Source organism: Macrobrachium nipponense, chromosome 3 (assembly GCF_015104395.2).
Source record: "Macrobrachium nipponense isolate FS-2020 chromosome 3, ASM1510439v2, whole genome shotgun sequence".
In the NCBI taxonomy this organism is placed as follows: domain Eukaryota; kingdom Metazoa; phylum Arthropoda; class Malacostraca; order Decapoda; family Palaemonidae; genus Macrobrachium; species Macrobrachium nipponense.
This window is the reverse complement of record NC_087202.1, coordinates 77,931,193-77,950,135: the sequence shown is the minus strand read 5'-3', so window position 1 is coordinate 77,950,135 and position 18,943 is coordinate 77,931,193. Positions and strand designations below refer to the sequence as shown.

At 39.1% G+C, this 18,943-nt stretch overlaps 2 protein-coding genes across 4 annotated transcripts in view; one reads left to right on the top strand and one right to left on the bottom strand.

The window, feature by feature from the left end:
- Nucleotides 1–18,943, top strand: part of LOC135221835 (S phase cyclin A-associated protein in the endoplasmic reticulum-like) — a 233,562-nt gene that overhangs the window by 138,700 nt on the left and 75,919 nt on the right. The gene's annotated exons all lie outside the window — the stretch shown is intronic.
- LOC135221834 (uncharacterized) lies at nucleotides 1,216–15,735 on the bottom strand. 3 transcript variants are annotated; one of them, XM_064259735.1, is made up of 2 exons: nucleotides 15,617–15,735; nucleotides 1,216–4,082 (listed from the first exon to the last, which is right to left on the bottom strand). In XM_064259735.1, the coding sequence occupies exon 2, from the start codon at nucleotides 3,532–3,534 to the stop codon at nucleotides 2,548–2,550; it is 987 nt and encodes a 328-aa protein (XP_064115805.1). In that variant the 5' UTR covers nucleotides 3,535–4,082; nucleotides 15,617–15,735; the 3' UTR covers nucleotides 1,216–2,547. The 3 variants fall into 3 exon arrangements, with proteins under 3 accessions (XP_064115805.1, XP_064115803.1, XP_064115806.1); XM_064259733.1 differs by having other exon boundaries at nucleotides 15,222–15,649; XM_064259736.1 differs by lacking the exon at nucleotides 15,617–15,735 and adding an exon at nucleotides 9,346–9,472.

The window sequence follows — 18,943 nt, the reverse complement described above, 5'->3', positions numbered from 1 at the left end:
CGAGGGGCTAGTACTAAATACCGTATGGTAAATGTACCTACACCGAGTTGCTAGTTCTAAACACCATATGTAAATGTAATTACACCGAGGTGCTAGAACTAAACACCGTATGGTAAATGTACCTACTCCGAGGTGCTAGTACTAAACATCATATGTAAATATACTTACACCGAGGTGCTAGAACTTAACACCGTATGGTAAATGTACCTACACCTAGGTGCTAGTACTAAACACTGTACGGTAAATGTACCTACTCCGAGGTGATAGTACTAAACACCGTAAAGATACCGTTCATTTATATAATTTGTCGACCACAGTAGTATATAGAAATGGGTGTATATAATACTTTGATCCAGAGGGGCTAGTACTAAAGACGGCGTCCGAAGGAGCTTCCGCCATGTTTAGTAGCAGCACCTCGGAGTAGGTGACGCATAGATTAGAAGCTAAAGTAGCATCAACTTGAAGTTTATATTTGTAGCTTTTTATTTATTTTATTAAAATTTACAACAGACATAACTATCACGTAATTAGGTGCCACGAAACACAAATGTAACAACTGCGCGCAGATAGTTTCCAATAAAACACTGAAATATGGTGTACGAACAACGAGGCGACTACGTGAGCGTTCTTTGTTCTCTCAAAACTGAAAATTGAAGCAAGTACAATAATAGCACGTGTTTGTCTGCCCTTAACACAGAGATGCTTTCAGGGACTTTGCAGTATCCGCTTTATGCTTACTTTTTTTAAATTATTATTATTCTTTCGAAGTCGGAAAAGGTAATGATACCATGTAGTAGTCGGCTTCCCGGAGATTTCAAGATTCTATTTGGCATTTTATAAAGGGTTTGTGTGTGTGTGTGAGTTTTCTTTTTTTTTTTTTAATTGAAATAAAAATTGTATCAGCACCACGTTGTTGGGTGCCCTGAAACTATTGCGTGTTTTTATACTTCCAGAGATTTCAGTTATGTCAGGATTTCCTTGGCCCGTGCAAGAGCAGTGTTAAAGGTTATCAGAGTTTACGTAAGAAGTTTATCTAAACATCAATTCCGGCGGTTGGGAGCGTGTCAAGTAACAGCAGAATGCTTCGGTCGGTTCAATAATTCTTAACGTCACTTATTAATTCCTCGGTGTTTTTGAGATGTCTGATAATCGTGAAGTTGAACAGTGGTAAAATTCAAGGAAAGAAATTATTTGATGGAATTTCAAACAACAAAGCAGGAATTCGGGACGTTTAATCTATTTATAGAGCCACTGAGTGTTTATATATCCACTTGAGACCCCTGTTGGGTGTGTCTAGCAGCGCTTTGCAAGGTTGAGGTTGCAGTACAAGGCCAAGCATTTCCTTTGGCGGTTAACCTGTTGACGTTGGCCTGTGGAGGTTGGTGGGCGGCGGATATTGCATGCTGAAGGTGTTAGTTTAACATTTTGATACTTTTTAATGGTTCTGATTTAAGGAACACTTGTCCGCTATTCGTGGTTTTTCATGAAAGGTCTCACCTGCCACATGTCAAGAAGCGACTTTGTAATCATTAAGGAGTGAATTTGGTTTTCGTAAGACTTTTTTTTTTTTTTACCCTCTATAGGTGCAACCCTTTGTCATTCTTTTTACTGTACTACTCCCGCTCTTATTCTCTTTCTTCCATCGTGCTTTCCGCCCTCTCCTCACAATTGTTTCATGGTGCAGCTCACGGTCTAGTTTTCCCTCCTGTCACACCTTTCAAACCTTTCTACTCCCAGTTTCCGTTGCAGCGCTGAATGAAATCATAGGTCCCAGCGCTTGTCCTTTGGTGTAGCTGCATTTTGTATTCCGGTTGCAATTGGTTTGTACTCGTCTCGTGTATACCTGTACTGAGAAGAGTCCAGTTCTGAGTTATGAGGGCTGTCATTTTACCAGTCGTTCATTTATTAAGTTTAGGGGGTTCTTGGTCTAATTCCTTCCTTCCGGCGTTTCCTCGGCGCTGTAATACTGCAAGTTTGGAGATGAGATAAAAAAAAACTGTTTCTTATTGAATGTTTATTAATAGTTGACAATCGGTCATATGCACTTCATTGTATCATGCACGTTTTCTATAAAGTATTATTGAATCGTGTTGATAATTAGTTTGGTTGTACACATACGTATACAGTATACGTATAATATACTGTATATACATACATATATAGTATATATATATATATATATATATATATATATATATATATATATATATATATATATATATACAGACACGTACATACACATCTGATTTCAGTATTTGTAATCGACATACATTGCAGGTCGTGCTATCCACATAGATAGTCAAGTATAAGTGAATATCAAAATATATTCATATTAATAATATTATGTACATTTATACACCGTTCACAAGGGATTGAGTTGCCACACACATACTTCAGACCACGAACAGTTCAGGAAACCCCGCAGCGTGGAGGAGCGAGTGAGGGTGACGTTAAAAGTCTCTCTTAAGTTCTTGTGAACTCACGGCGGCACTGAGAATCGTTGTGTCTTATTTACAGCAGGTATGCTCACGGCATTATATGCCTGTATTAATGACCTCTGAACGCCGAGAAAAATCTGTAAGCACCGATCAGCGCTATGAGAACGCACACCACAGCTGCCAGGATGATGATAGCGAGAATACTGGTGGACAGACTGATTCTCGGCGGGAGAATCTCAGCGTCCATTTCTTCGTAGGCGTGAATTTCCCCCGCGAAGTATTGGGGCTTCCCGCTACTCGGCCTCCCCTGTACCTTGTAGCGCCGCTGGTGAACGACCGACGGGCTGAAGATGTTATAGACGGAGCACACGATCGTCATGGAGTGTTTCGGCCTCTCCAGGTAAATCGTCTGGTTTGTGAACACCATCGGCGACCCGACGTCTTTCGACCTCGTTTCCTTGACCTCCTCGTGCCACACGTTCACGACGGGGTTTTGGCTCGAGGGCGGCGACTGTTCGGCGTCCGGACACTGCAGCATGACGGTCGGCGACGACGCCCTTATCTCGTATTCTTCCGGGGGCTGTTGGATGTCCACGTCGACGGCGCTGAACTTGATCGTCTCCTTAATCACCTGTTTCCCCCTGTTCAAGGTGCAGGTGATTTCGCCGCCCTTTTTGATGGGTTCCGTGACCAGGAAGGTCATCATGCACTCGTTGACGCCCACCGAGTACTGAAGGGACTTGTCTCTCTTCCTCTTCGGGATGGAAATGGAGTGGTGGTCCGAGATCTCGACCGTCAAGTTGGGTTTGAAGATGGAATGATGGAAGCAAGCCCCGCAGACTACCGTGAAGGGGACGTTTTTGGCCAAGTTGAGATGCAGGCGGCCATTCTCTTTAGTGATTTGGTGTCTCGTGGCCCAGGTGGGGTAGTTGAAGTCGTTGATGAATGTCACGAAGGGATATTTGAGGCTTGTAATAGGAGCCCAAGTCAGTCTGTCCTGGTCGCCGTTACTGATAGCCATACCACTGACGGAGTTGTAGTTTATTGCTAGCACAAGAAAGCAGCAGAGCACAGCGGTGTAATAAAGGAACACCATTGTACCCTCCCAAGGTTTATTATATTCACTATTCACTATTTCTGTTTCGGGGAGCAGATTCACTTTACCTGAGTTTATTTTACAAATCGCGTATGTCACTGATAATCTTAACTCTTTTTAGCGAAAAACACGACTTGTAGCGGGTCTTCACTGCGGCACAAGATGCCTCCAGCTTAAGCTGAGCCTCTGTGGCAGCTGGATGTTGTCACTAGTCGCTGAATTTTCTATCAAGTTGTTGGTTTGCGCAAGGTCGGGAAAGCGGCCGTGACCATGATATATCCTCTTAATTGCCTTTGCGAGGACTGATTCACCCGAAGGACGTGCTGGTCTTGATATACGTCTGGTTTACCCTCAATCCTGTCTACGTATTTCCTGTGAAGCTCTCGTTACATCACTGTTGTAGTAGCTGGTCGTTGAATCGTTGTCGTCATATTGGTTGACGATTGCGTCATCGATGATGACCCCTCTGCGTTGGTCATAGTTCGCGGTGCCTCCTGGAAGGGCGGTGTCTCGGGACACCTCACGTTCGGCCCTCGATGCCTATGTTCCTGGAATGAAGAAGTACATCGTTAGTATTCAAGCAACAGTCGGATTCCGGTCACACTCCCCGACACACGAAATAAAACATGGATGGGTATGGGGAAATGCGGGTTTCAGTTTCGAAAGCAAATATAGTTTATTTTCTGAATGCTACTCATATAGCAGCACACACAGCATATGATCTGAAGCAGTATTTTCCTTTTGGTTACCTGCAGTATGAAATCAAAGTGCATTATTCTTTATCAAACATTTTACCATAGTATGAACTGATGTAGCAAAGAAAATTTTTTTCTCCATTATGTAATGTTACAGTATCGTTAGGTGCATGATTTTGAAGAAATTAAAAGTGGATGGTTATGTGGAAATGGGGTTATCAGTTTTGAAAGCAAATATAGTTTATTTTTGGATTACTACTCAGCACCACACACCCACAGCATATGATCTAAAGCAGTATTTTCCTTTAGGTTACCTGCAGTATCAAAGTGCATTACTCTTTATCGAACATTTTACCACAGTATGAACGTCTGACTTAGCAAAATAATATTTTTCCCCTTTATGTAATGTTACAGTATCGTTAGGTGCATGATTTTGCAGAAATAATCCAGGTATATTTGCAGGCAATAATAAAGCCTCTGATCTACAATTCTCGCACTGCGGCGCACTTCTTTTTATATAGGTCAGCACACAGTTGTTTACCGCTCATGACAGCATTTGTTATCTCTCTCTCTCTTCGTTTTTTTCTCTGAACATTAATCGGCTTTTGTAAAAAGCCTGATTCCATATTTCACTGTCATACTAGGATGTGTAGTTTATTTTGATACTTGTATATCACTCATGAAAAATATTTGTTTAATAAATCTATTTTTAAAATATTTATATATTTTTACTCGTAAAAACATCTGCTACGGTGTAGGGACTATGTATACATACCTACAGATAGATTACATGTAAGTATACATGAAGATGAAAGGCCCATAAAACACTATTCATGTATACATTACATATGTAAGGAAGAGAGGTATTTCCTCCAGAAACCGCAGCTAGATATCACGATAGAATTAACACAGCTCAGATATTGAAAGCTACTTACTACATATAGCTTATGCTGCTCAATTCATTTCAATTATCGTGAAGTGGCCCTATCAAAATGAACAACACATCCTAGTATGACAGTGAAATGTGGAATCAGGCTTTCTACAACTGCCGATTAGTGTGTATTCCTTGTATGGTAAATCTGAAGTATATTTTCCATCCTTTATTGTGAAGTGTATCCGTGTGTGCATTTACTGAGGAGTGCCTTTCCCTCGTCTGGTTATTGTGAATGCTTCTCTCTCTTTCAGTCTACCGTACCATCTAACGGGAAGCAATGTTCCCCGAGTATTATTTATCGACATCGTCCTTAAGTTGTACTTAGGCAGGCAACCATCGCCTCTTTCCTTGCCCTTTCATTTTGTTTTTTCTCATAGCGATACGGTGTCCCTCATTAAGACCCAGCTGGCGGATAGATTGCGAGTTTTTTGAGCAAGTCTATCCACGCCCCCATCCTGTTTGCCTCCCTCTCAGCCCCCCCCCCCCCCCCCCCCTCATCCTCCCCCTGTGTACACATCCTATTCCTGTTTTCTCATTTCGGGCAGTCTTTCCTTTTGTCCCTCATTTTTTTTTTTCTTTTGTGTTGTTATTTCTTAGTGGCGTGATTTAAAGTCTTGATCAGCTCTTACTGCTCAGAACCAGTAGCCACCTGACCAGTGGGTCAGTCAACCACCTCATGAAGCAATGCTTTCGTCCATCATAAGAATTACAGTTGTGTCTTGTCAAGAATCTCTCTCTCTCTCTCTCTCTCTCTCTCAAATTAATCCATGATTTGTCATTTCCTTCCTTCCACCTGCCTTGCTTCCTCGTTTGGAATTCTGACTTCGGTTACTGTCGTTTGGCGACTAGAGCTTTCGCCGCCCTTCGAATTCCATAGGAGGACACTTTCAGCCATTAGCCAGAAATCCGACGATTGACCAAGGCTGTTTACGTGTTTACACGCATCACGTCCGCCTCATCGGGAATGAGTACACACACACACACACACATTCAAGTCTCGCACTGCGTCCAAGTTAGATTAGTATTATAAACAGCATCTTTCTGAGCGGGTTACGCAACGCGTGAACAAAAGGGGTTCGTTGAAAGGTTATTCTGGCGTTTCTCTGGCTTATATATCTGTCTTTGGGGACACGTGTTTGAGGAGGAGGAGGAGGAGGTCGTCTAGGAGGAGGAAGTGGGTGAGCAATCCCTACACGATTAACTAATTTTCCCCGATGATAAATGCCCAGCTGCCATACGGCACAACGCCATTCTTCCTCCCTCTCTTCGTGATCTACGCAGAATTGTCTTCCATCAGGTGGATTAATAATAGCAGTCTCTCTCTCTCTCTCTCTCTCTCTCTCTCTCTCTCTCTCTCTCTCTCTCTCTCTCTCTCTCTCTCTCTGTATTATAGTCCTCGTTATCAGCTAATTGTATCCCTTTCACGTAATCTGCCCAGTTCCTGCTTCCAGCAAATTAGTTAAGACAATCCTTTCCGCGATAGGAACACGGTCCTTATTTTCAACTGGGAATAATAAATAATTCTCTCTCTCTCTCTCTCTCTCTCTCTCTCTCTCTCTCTCTCTCTCTCTCTCTCTCGTGTGTGTCAGTGACTCCTGCCCCCCCTTTTTTTCTGTCCAGCTGCGCAGGTTCTCATCGCCGTAGATGATGCCATATAATTTCAGAGTCTGTTTTATTATTTCCTGCTTCAGTCGCCATTGTTCTTATAACTCGGTAGTATTGTTTTGAGCATTGCTGATGCATTTACCGTCCCGTTGAAAGTTCAGATCAAGTATATATATATATATATATATATATATATATATATATATATATATATATATATATATTTGTATAATCCACTACATTGTTATGCATTGAAATATAGAGTTAAGCCACAAACAACCCATGAATATCGAATTTACTTAATTATCCCATGTTCTGTCGATATGTGGGTGACTTTGACACATTATATATAAAAATGCATTAATGGCATTATTTGTATAAAGTTTTTTTTTGTATGATTTTGAATGTATATATATATGTGTGTGTGTGTGTGTGTATGTATGTATAGTTAGAAACATGTTTCTTTCTTTGTTTGAATATATATACCTTGAAAAAACCCTGTTTCCTATATATACGTTTGGATGTGCATAACTAGAACCTCCCATGTCTCCTATATACATTTGAATGTATATACCTAGAAAACCCCTGTTTCCTATATATACGTTTGGATGCACTTAGCTAGAAACCCCGAAAACCCCGTTTTTTTCCTGTATGTGTTTGAATGTATATATATATATAGCGAGTTTAGAGAAAACAGTGATACATATATAGCTAGAGAAAACAGTGAAACCCCGTTTTTTTTCCTGTATGCGTTTGAATGTATAAATCGAGTTTAGAGAAAACAATGATACATTTTTTGTGGTAATGATGCATATGCTGAAGAGCTCTGTGAAGGATGCCTCCACTTCGCCAGGATTAACGGGAAAACGGAGCGAATGGCCTTATGAGGCGGTTCAGGTGGATTGTGAGTCTCGGGTCTCGGGAGGAATGAACATGACGGTCTTGACTGAAGGCATATTTTCTACTTAATGATTTCCACATGGCATTCATTATATTCTCTCTCTCTCTCTCTCTCTCTCTCTCTCTCTCTCTCTCTCTCAAGTAATTGTGCTGTCTTCGCCTTAGTCATTTGTTGTTTATAATAGACACTCCTTGACTATAAGTCATTCCCCCATCAAAGTTAGTATATAGTAGTTCAGTTGTGACTCATCCGATTGGTCTGTCTCTATATTTCTTTGTTTACGTTCCGTGATTCTGTTGTTATACGTTACACGGGCTGCTCTATGAGCAAAAGCCCGTGCTGGCATAATTACGAGAATAATAACATGTTATTCTCGTAATGGTGGTGTCAGCGTATTAGATATTGCTTGTATGTTATATTTGTGTGTAATGTAATGATAGTGTCTTTTTTTAAGGAAGTGATTAATCTAGTCAGCTGTTGGGAAATCATGTTGGTTTTCTTATCCACACAAAATCCGTAAAGATAACGGAAACATGGGCAGTTCTAAACATACATTGAAATTGGAGTAAGGTTTATGAGGAAAGAAACGCACAGTTTGAGTAGTTAAACGTCCGGTATGAATATTTTATCAGCTTGAGTCACACTTGTGCAAAAAAGGTTACACTGTCTCCAAAAGGAAAACTTTTTAAATCTTCCCTGAATGTGACCGATAGATATTATTCCCTTTGGTTGTGAAGTAGTGCAGTGACTTCTAGATTCAACTATAATGTTTGTCTTACGAGTCTGTCTGGATGTTTTATGGACATAGATAAAAGATAGGAAATTGTAAAGCGGAGATGATGTTCATAGCTGAGCCAGTGAAGGCTGATAGCATAAGAAAACAATGGCTTACTGTAGTGTCTTACTACACAGATTTTTTACTAAGTACGTATATGGTCGTTGCAATTATGTTGCCTTTGAAGTGTCAGGTAGTCACTAATTTTGTGATTCTGCTAGTTTTGAGCGTTGTATGGGACAAAAAAAGCAACATTTTTTTAGGAAGCAATAGATCACAGCGTAGGCACCGATAGCTAAACACTTCAACCTTTACGGATAATCATAATTATTAGAAATTATTAATTTTGTAATTAATAAATGAAGAGTTTACAATAATGTGCATGCAAACTGTATATAGTGTATGACTGGATATTTTGTGAATTCTGTCAATATTATCCCTAGCAATTTACCAATCCTTATATTCACCTGCTGCTTCATATAAGTGACTATCCAGTGTAACTAAGTCTACGGGCACAACCAGCTCCGTTTCTGGGTATCCCTTCACACTCCCACCCCCTTCGGAGGTGGGCAGGTGGGGCGAGGTAGGATGAAACCCCATTATCAACCATCTTAGGGGTCCCCACTATAACCCTGCCAAGTTTCATGCCCATCGGATCAGCCGTTTGGCCGTGATTGAACGACAGACGGACGGACAGACATAACGCCCATTATATCATAGTAAGATTATTATTATTGAACTAAGGAACCTCCGTAACGAGGCTATAATATTGACAATTTTAAGCCACAGTAGTGTTAAAAATATATTTTTGTAAAATGCTAAAAATTACTAGGAGAGACTTTCGGATACTGCTCCGTATCCCAAATTATTATTATGATAATAATAATATACGTTAACTAACTTGATGCGTTCAATTCCGGTAGTTCCTCGGGAAGTATAATCGCACGAAATTTCTTGGTATTACTGTTGATGCAATTGTTCCGCACTCAAGCTTAGATCCTTTCTCAGGAGGGATACCTCTCTCTCTCTCTCTCTCTCGAACACGCTAAGTTGGCGTTCGCTGACATCGGTTCGTCGCTGGTACTACCTGCGCAGTTGACTTCTTAATTCTCTAGGTTAGAATGACGTCATTATCTTATAGTTATTCCGTCTTGAACCTCTTCGTTAATTTATATGCATTTTCATTGATTTACTGATCTTTTATTGAATTAGTATTGGGCCGACGTATGCTTCCTTGTATTTTAAATAATTTGAAGTTCTTGTATGTTTGTGTGAATTTCAAGTACTGTGTTATTAATCTTGGTTCGTATTAAATCAATTTTTAATCCTGCATACTCAGAATCTCTACATAGTCACGTATCCAATATCAAATCGCTGATCTGTTCTGTGAATAAGAAATATTTAATTTCTGATTGGAGTGCGCTTTCACTCTTGTGTACGTTCGATAATGTGCTTTTTTTTATTTTAATTCTCTGGATAAATTTTCACATTTTTCTTATGATGACTTTCAGCGAAAGTTTATGTTAGTTCAAACTACATTGGATTATGAGTTTTGGTTGTCCGTAGGGGACCTTTTTTTGGAATCTTTTGCCATTTATGTGGTGACTGTTCTTTAGGTCTGCTCATTTATATATATATATATATATATATATATATATATATATATATATATATATATATATATAATTTGAAAGCCTGGTATGATATACAAATTCAGACAATCAAGAAAGATTGTCCCAATTTTGATATAATAGTTTGAAAGCCTGATAAGATTTCAAAATGATTGACACTCAAGATACAATATCCCCAATTTAACTATTGATTTATTAGGAAAAGGAAAATGACATTTTTTAAAAAAACACAAAACTCGAGCTAAATACTTTAGTTAAGATTTGACGGTGTCTTTGTGGAGTAGCGTATGAGCCAGGCAACTAAATATCCTTATTTAGCACAGACTTGAAGAAGACGAGGAAAAGGAAAAGGGTAGGTTTGAGTATACCCACTGAGTAAGCTGTAGAATATTTTTCCTCTCTAGGGAGAAGTGTTTCAAGTCGGAAGGAAAACCGAGGTAGGAACAGAAATTCAAGAGCGAAATCCCTAGACAGAAAACAAGAGAAATTTAGTTAATGTCTGATGGACGTCTGTTGTCAAGGGACACTATTAGTTTTTTTTTTTTTTTTTTTTATCGCTGACGTTAACGATGTTACTAATTTCCTGCTCCCGTTGGTCGGGAGAAACGAAAGCTCGTCATTACGTTCGACGGGAAATGTCACAATATGTCCCGTCCGTTCCAAGGAGGATTTGGAGATGAGACTTTAGTAGTGATATGACCCTTTCGTTTATACGTTTTTGTCGCAGAAAAGCTACTGCACCTTCGTGGATAAAAAAAAAAAAAAAAAAAAAAAAAAAAAAATCGAATCTTGTCAAGATGAGTGAACCTATTATTTTTCAAGACAAAATTATACCAGTTGATTCATTATATATATATATATATATATATATATACCTATATATATATATATTTAATATATACATATATATATATCTATATATATATATATATATCCTATATATATATATTATATATTATATATATATATATGTATATATATGTCATATCACGTTACCATGATTCATATACATACATCGAGCTACAAATGTCCTTTAATATCTTAACTCGCTCTACCTCGGAATTATTATATCTTCATATATGTTAATACATTAATTCCGAGGTAGAGTGAATTAGATATCAAAGGACATTTGTAGCTCGATATATATATATATATATATATATATATATATATATATATATATATATATATATATTGTGCGTGTGTGTGTAGAATATACTACGAAAGTACTTGTTCCAATTTCCTGTTTCACTTTCCTTTCTACCGTGGATTTAAGGATGTTCTAAGTACGTGTTCCTTCGTGCTACATTGGATAATATGTCTGTATATATTAATATAAATGTATAAATCAAAGTGGCATAATATTGTTTTGAAAAATAGTGGTAGCTAACCTTAACATGATCCAAAGATTCCTTTTAACTTACTTTACGCATGAAATTGATGTTGCTCTTGCCAAGATCTATGGAAAGGTATAAAACGAACAAAGATGGAAAAGATGGAAAAAAGAACAAAAGTGGACATGTGTCCATGGAAACGAAATGTTGTCGGATGTATCCATACAGAAATAATGCCTGCTATTTGGTGTGCATAGATCGCGCATTGCATTTTTTATCATAATCTTTTCTTTATCAGTGATTACCTAAAAAGAAGCAGAGAAATAAGACAACCCTCCCATTGGAAGAAGTACAGAATGTATTTCCTTTAAAATCATGTCATGATTTATTGAAAAAAAGACATTTTTTAAAAATTGACAAATGATATCTTTTTCGACTTAAGCAAATGTTACTTTCTATGATGGACAAGGCATGTAAGAGACAAAGTAACGTTAAGTGACCCTAGTGGTTTGTGACTGAATGAAAGCTACACCATTGAAATATTTTCTTACTCGGTAGAATTTCGCACTGTTTTCGCTCATATGGCAGTCTCCTCACTTGTGGTTATGTGTTGATATATGCACCTTGTAGAATTGGGTATTGATGTATGCAGAGAGGTGGGGATGGGGGTGGTGCCTTTAATTAACGGTAGTCATTCTATTTGGTAGATTGCGCAGTAGTAGTAATCAATACAGTAGGGGGTCGCGTCATTTGGTGATGAAATTCTGATTGATGTTCTTATGATTCTATTACTTATTTGCTTTGTTCGTTGACTTTTGAATTTTGATTATTATCTATGATGAATACGGAATTAATTTATCGGGAGATTATGCCATTAATTGTATTCCTTTTAAGGTGTTGATGACTGCAGTACTTAGTTTCGCACTTCAGAAAGACATAAAAATTGCACTTGGTAGAGCATGTAGGAAAAAAAAGGGGGGGGGGGGGGACGTTCTAGCGAATTATAATATACGTTTCTTATGAAAAACGCTACATAAACGCGTCATCGAAATGCCTAAATAATTTAAAAATATTTTGTTCACATGTTAGAAGAACATAAGCTAAGAGATGTATGATATTAAACACACACACACACACACACACACACACACATACACATAATATATATATATATATATATATATATATATATTATTATTATATATATATATATAAAATGGATAATATTGGTTTTCATTACCCTACATATATTATATATATATATATATATATATATATATATATATATACATACTATGTGTGTGTGTATGTATGTATGTATGTATGTATGTATGTGTAAGTCTCATGACAGGCTTGACTGAACTTTGGTCGGCTCAAGCCCTTGTGTGGTAACTTTAACACTCCAATGTTAGCATTATTAAATTAGACGAGTACGGCACATCGAGTTAAAGTTGTCGTGAAGTTTACTTGTGACAGGTAACGTTTCTTTTCGTTGATCATATTTGTCTTGATTCTGATTAGAATACCGACTATAATTATATTTCCTTGTTATTGTTGCACTTTCTTGACTCAGGTGTTTATTTATTTATTTTTTTTCGTACAAGTGGAATGTCTATTATATATGGAAGCTTCCTTGGCATATGAATCCAGTATACGTAATAGAAATAGTTATGTCGTCTCTCCGAAGGTGATGAACGTATATATTATGCTTTCTATACCACCATTGGGACCTGTGTGTTTGATTTTTACAGTTTTGCGACACAACGCCATGGGTCATCAACTCTCATGTCCCGGCTCGGTTTGCATTTAAGCTTAGTATTTGTCATGTCATCGGGTTTCAAAGTATTATAGCCCTGAACATTGGTTGCTGTGTTGGAAATAGCGTGTCAGAGTCATTGGTCATCAGGATTATGTATATGACGTTGATCGTTTATTGTTTGTTTCTTGGTCACCATCGTCAACTTCATAATAATAAAAATAGTTCAGAGAATAACCAATGTTGTTCTTATTCATAGCAACAAATATTGATAATTATCATTATGGAAAATGCTGTAGTATCCAAATAAGAATGAACTGCTTTTTTGTCATCATCACGAGATGAAAGCGCCTCGGTGGCGTGATCGGTATGGTCTTGGCCTGCCACCTCGGTGGTCGCGAGTTCTATTCTCGGACATTCCACTGAGGGGTGATCGATGTGTATTTCTGGTGAGAAAAGTTCAATCTCGACGTGGTTCGTTTGTCCCGTTGCTGAATAACCACTGGTTCCTTGCAACGTAAAAACATCATCCAAACAATCATCAAGAGATTTGATTTTGCTTGGAAGGGCAAAGCCTCATTAGTCAAACCTCGGACTCTCATGATGAAAAGGGCTGTTCGTACCAGGCTGCTAATAGTGAGTGTTTAATTCCACCAACCAAACAGGTCTCAAAAATTGTCCATCACCTTCGATTTATCTTAAGGAATTCCCCCCCGTAGGACTCTCTCTCTCTCTCTCTCTCTCTCTCTCTCTCTCTCTCTCTGACAGTAACCTATTTACGTTAAACGAAAACCAGACAGGAAATAACGGAGGGAAACTAGAGCTGAAGAGATACAACACATCCCATTGTGGGAACTTCTTTACATACAAGATATGTGACACGTGGAAGAAACTGCCACCAGAAGTTGTCAACAGCAACAGTGTGGAAGAGTTTAAAAGAAAGATAGACAAAATCACTAGGAGGACACTGTGAATGAACATTAAAACCTGCTCCTAGAGATAAGTGAGCACATGTTGTATCCTCTTCGGATGGACTCAAAAGTCTTTGAGATATCCCGATCCTTGTAACTCTCTCTCTCTCTCTTGATATTCACATCCTCTCCGCCAGAAGGGACCAATTTGCCATTAACTTAATCATGGGAATTTTACCCTGAGTTGAAATGGTGGGGTCATCCGAAATAGGGCCGTGGGATCTCCGTCCTCATCTCTTCACGTTCATAGCTTTAGCCTCTGACACTCACTACCTCGGTTTTCACTTTGTCTTCGTAATGACGGTCGTTCGTAATGTGCTCATGTAGTAATGGAACAAGCCACAACCGCCTTCATTAGACTAACGAGCTTCCGCAGAACAGGATGCTCATAAAAGCGAAGGACACGGGGCAGTAATGTATACACAGGCTTATTGATAAAGCATAAATCACCAGGCTAGCTAGCAGTAGTATCTATTAGTATGATCAAAGTAAAAGTGTGAGTCAGGAATTCGGGCCCTACGAGATAGTATCGTGTCCTCTCCTGAATATTAATTGGGAGCTGAAAGTCGTCTTTTTCGTTTATTGATATTGACCGGAAAATTAGGTAGAATTGCAGAAGGGTAAGAGAGGAAACGAGGAAACTAAGGAGAGAGAGAGAGAGAACTCTTAATGTGAATTAATCTACAAGGTGGTGAGGGCCATGATACCATAACATTACAGAGTATTTTTGTATTATATTTATATAAATTGTGTGTGTATATATATATATATATTATATATATATATTATATATATATATATATATATATATATATATATATATATATATATATATATATATATATATATATATATATATATATATATATATCACAAGATAGTGAGAGCCATATCCCAACATAGCATTACAGAGTAAGAGGAAAGCGAATTAAGATATATACGAGGCATAGTTAGACTACGTTATAGGTAGAGCCACGATATCACGGCACCACGGGAAAAGAATTTTGACATATAGTAAGGTAATTAGACCAAATGGTAATGAGACCTTCCTTACCTACACATTAGGCTGTACAGATACTACTGACCTTGCTGGTATATAAAGGACGAAGTAACTCTGCTGCTAGACTCAGAAGAAGACCGTTTCCACCGAACTCCAGGAACCAAGAAATAAATAACTGAACAGCAAGCTTAGTTTACGAAGCTGACACATCGTTCACGACGAACGGAGGAGATGGAGATAAAGAGAGAGAGAGAGAGAGAGAGAGAGAGAGAGAGAGAGAGAGAGAAATGCGTGGTGCACACGACCTCTTATTTACACCACCGTTCTCCGGTCTGGAGTACACATGGACGCAGAGTTAAGGCTCCCACCTCCTACGGCTTTTACGAAGCATGGCAAGTCAGCAGCGTCTAGCGAGTGAATTGTGTGTGTGTGAGAGAGAGAAAAAAAAGAGAGACCGGGCGAGAGAATGAGTGCACTCACATGTTGACGGTCACAGAAGAGAACGAGGACTGGCTGTCTGATTGACGAACACTACTGAGTAGTACGGGGAAGTTCGCTCGCTGGTGGGGTTCGGGAGGGGAGGGGATTGGTGATCAGCTGTTTGGATCCCATTTCCATTTTCCGACCTCCACCCCCACCTCACCACCAGCCCCCCCCCCCCCCCATCTCTTCTCTCTCTCTCTCTCTCTCTCTCTCTCTCAAGAGATGTCGCAGCATTAATATGATAGATTTAATGTTTTCCTTCGGCTGAATTAAGCGTCGCTCAATAAACTCGGCTATTAACAGAGTGATATGAAGAGAAGGAATTAGCGGTTATGTACACTCATTGAGAGAGAGAGAGAGAGAGAGAGAGAGAGAGACAGAGAGAGAGAGAGGAAATGTACAGTAACAAAGTCCCATGTGAGTATTTGTCGATCTCTATCGCAAAGGCGATTAGCGGGTTACATCGCCAAATCATGTCGGTTTTCTAGTCGTCACCGTTAAAAATTTACAGGGCAACCAATCTTCTTGCTTTATTTGAGAGAGAGAGAGAGAGAGAGAGAGAGAGAGAGAGAGAGAGATTAGAAAAAAAATGAATAGATTCTTTTACATAACGCCACTCACTATATGCAGTATTTTACGTAAATATGTAACCCGAACCGCGTCGGTTTATTCAAGAACGTGGTTGGTGTTTATTGATGTTATTATTATTGGGAGCGATAAAAAAAGAAAAAAATTCTGGATGCATCATGACCTCTATAGGCGCTCTACTAGCCTGTTTAAGTAGCACTGAAAAAGCCGCTATTCGCAAAATAGAGAAGAATCTCTACAAGTGTAACGCTGCTGAAGTAGCCATTACTTTTAATAAAATAATAATAATAATAATAATAATCTAGAAAGAACACTATCCATAGGAAATTTGGGTCATTTGGTAACACCATTTCTTCTGTATTGTGAGCTCTCTCTCTCTCTCTCTGAGTCAATAATAATAATAATAATCTAGAAAGAACATTAGCCATAGAAAATTTGGGTCACTTGGTTACACCATTTCTTCTGTATTGTAAGCTCTCTCTCTCTCTCTCTCTCTCTCTCTCTCTCTCTCTCTCTCTCTCTCTCTCTCTCGCAAACTAATTGTAATTGATATGCACCGCGATAAACGATTAAGGGACCCTTTGTGACCTCGAAGACTATATTTAGCTCTTATATTGGCAACCGGCGGCGGGCGCTGAACACTAGACCGATAAGTACAGGTTTTAAACGTCGGACGAAGACGTGATCGTATCTCACCGAAAGAGCGCCGTGTTTATGTTGCGATTTTCGATCGTGTTTGCTTATCGAATCCACAGAGCTGTTGCTCGTGTGAAGCGGCATCGTCGGTCTTGCTTGTTTATTTATTTACTTATTCATTTATTTTTGTTATCGGACGGAGAAAGCGCCACGTCTCAATTAGGTAGGTGTCTGTGATTGTGATTTCCAGTCGAACTGGGATTTTTTATTATATTTTTTTTATTTTCATTTATTTCGTATTTTTTTCGAGAGCGTCACGTGTGAACTGGGATGATTGACCGACAAGAAAACGTTATAAGCAGTTACTCTTATTAATCTTGGTTGTAAGAAGGATATTGAATCGTGGTTTCGACAAAGAGTAGAGAGAGAGAGAGAGAGAGAGAGAAGAGAGAGAGAGAGAGAGAGAGAGAGAGACTCGGGTCGACTGGAAATCACCATCACAAACACCAAATTGAAACGTGGCATTTCTCTGTTCAATAAAAAAATAAAAAATAAAAAATAAAGTTCGTTTCATGATTGAAACAAGACATCGAATCGTAGTAGCCTTGCGCACTCGAGATTTTTAATGGCAGGTCATGTTACGGCGAATCTTTATCGTGTCTTGGCGCCCAGCGGTAGAAAAAATAAAAAAAGAGCTTAGGAACTACGTGTTTATGCTCGCATGTCATTTTGTGTGAAGTATGATTTTTCAAAATGACTTCCCCGTTGATATCATTTGCTGGCGAGTCTTTCCGTCTTCACGACATAAAAAAAAAAAAAAAAAAAAAAAAAAAAAAAAAAAAAAAAATTGTGGTATCATTAAGTACCGAAGGGGAGGCAGTGACGTCCACTAATGAATGTGAGAGCCACGAAGGCACGTCCTGCGGTGGTGTCGCATCTTGTCCTCCTTCAAAAGCTCCTCCTCGAAAGCTCCTCCTCGAAAGCTCCTCCTCGGGGGTTCATGGAATATGGCTCTCTGTATGGCTGACAGGGTAATGCCGCTTATTGGCACTCTTCCCCCGATATTAGTGGCGCATTACTCGTCGAGTTATTGCTGTGTAATGCTGTAATGGGGAGGGATAGAGCTCCTCCAGCCAATACGGTAGATAGGTCTTATCGAAAGGGTGACACCAGAGCTTTGTGTCTTCGTTGCCGTTTTCTATGCGAATGCTAATGTTTTTACTTTTATGGCTGCGTTGGTAATCGTCGACGGGGAATATACTTTACATGACTGTCTGCAATGAAAAATAAAGAACAGTGAACTGATACTATGTATAAAGAGACGCACATTACATATAGTGAGCGTTAGTGGGAACTGTTCAGTATTTAGAAAGATCGTTTGGGAGTGGTTTGTTTGTGTGGTGTTTTTACGTTGAATTTCTATCACCAGAAATACACATCTCTCACTCCTCAATGGAATGGCCGAGAATCGAACCCGCGACCACCGAGGTGAGAAGCAAACACCAAACCAACCACGCCATTGAGGCGCTTCATTTTGGGGGTGGGGGGGATTTTAGGTGGGAGAACGAGAGAGAGTAAGGGAGATATATATAATTACATGTCCTATCAAGAGCAGTGACAGGGGATGTCATTATCAAAATGTGTTCTGGTGATATCGCTCGAGTAACACCACAAAAACAGGCCATTTCAAAAGCTGCATCATGGTAGTATGTATTTATTTATACTCCTCAGCTTACCGGCCATTACGGCTAACACACTATCCACACTATCCACACTATCCTGAGGCTGTGGTGTAACACAAATGGCGCTTGGTGTTGACTGTTGAGAGAATCCCGATGAGCGTAGAAGATATTTTGTTACTCAGAGCGTTATGTTACACGGACACATATATATATTTTCTTCCCGGTCACTATAGTACTTCTTGAACAGCAGAGCTACCCTCAATTATGCGCTCTTATATGGCCACACTTAGTGAAGCAGGCTTGAACTACATTGATCCTGTAAAAATGTTCAAGCACACAGCTCACTTGTACTATTTATTTATTTTCTTGCATGCTCATGCATTTCACTTTTTCATTTTTTTGCATGCTTATGCATTTC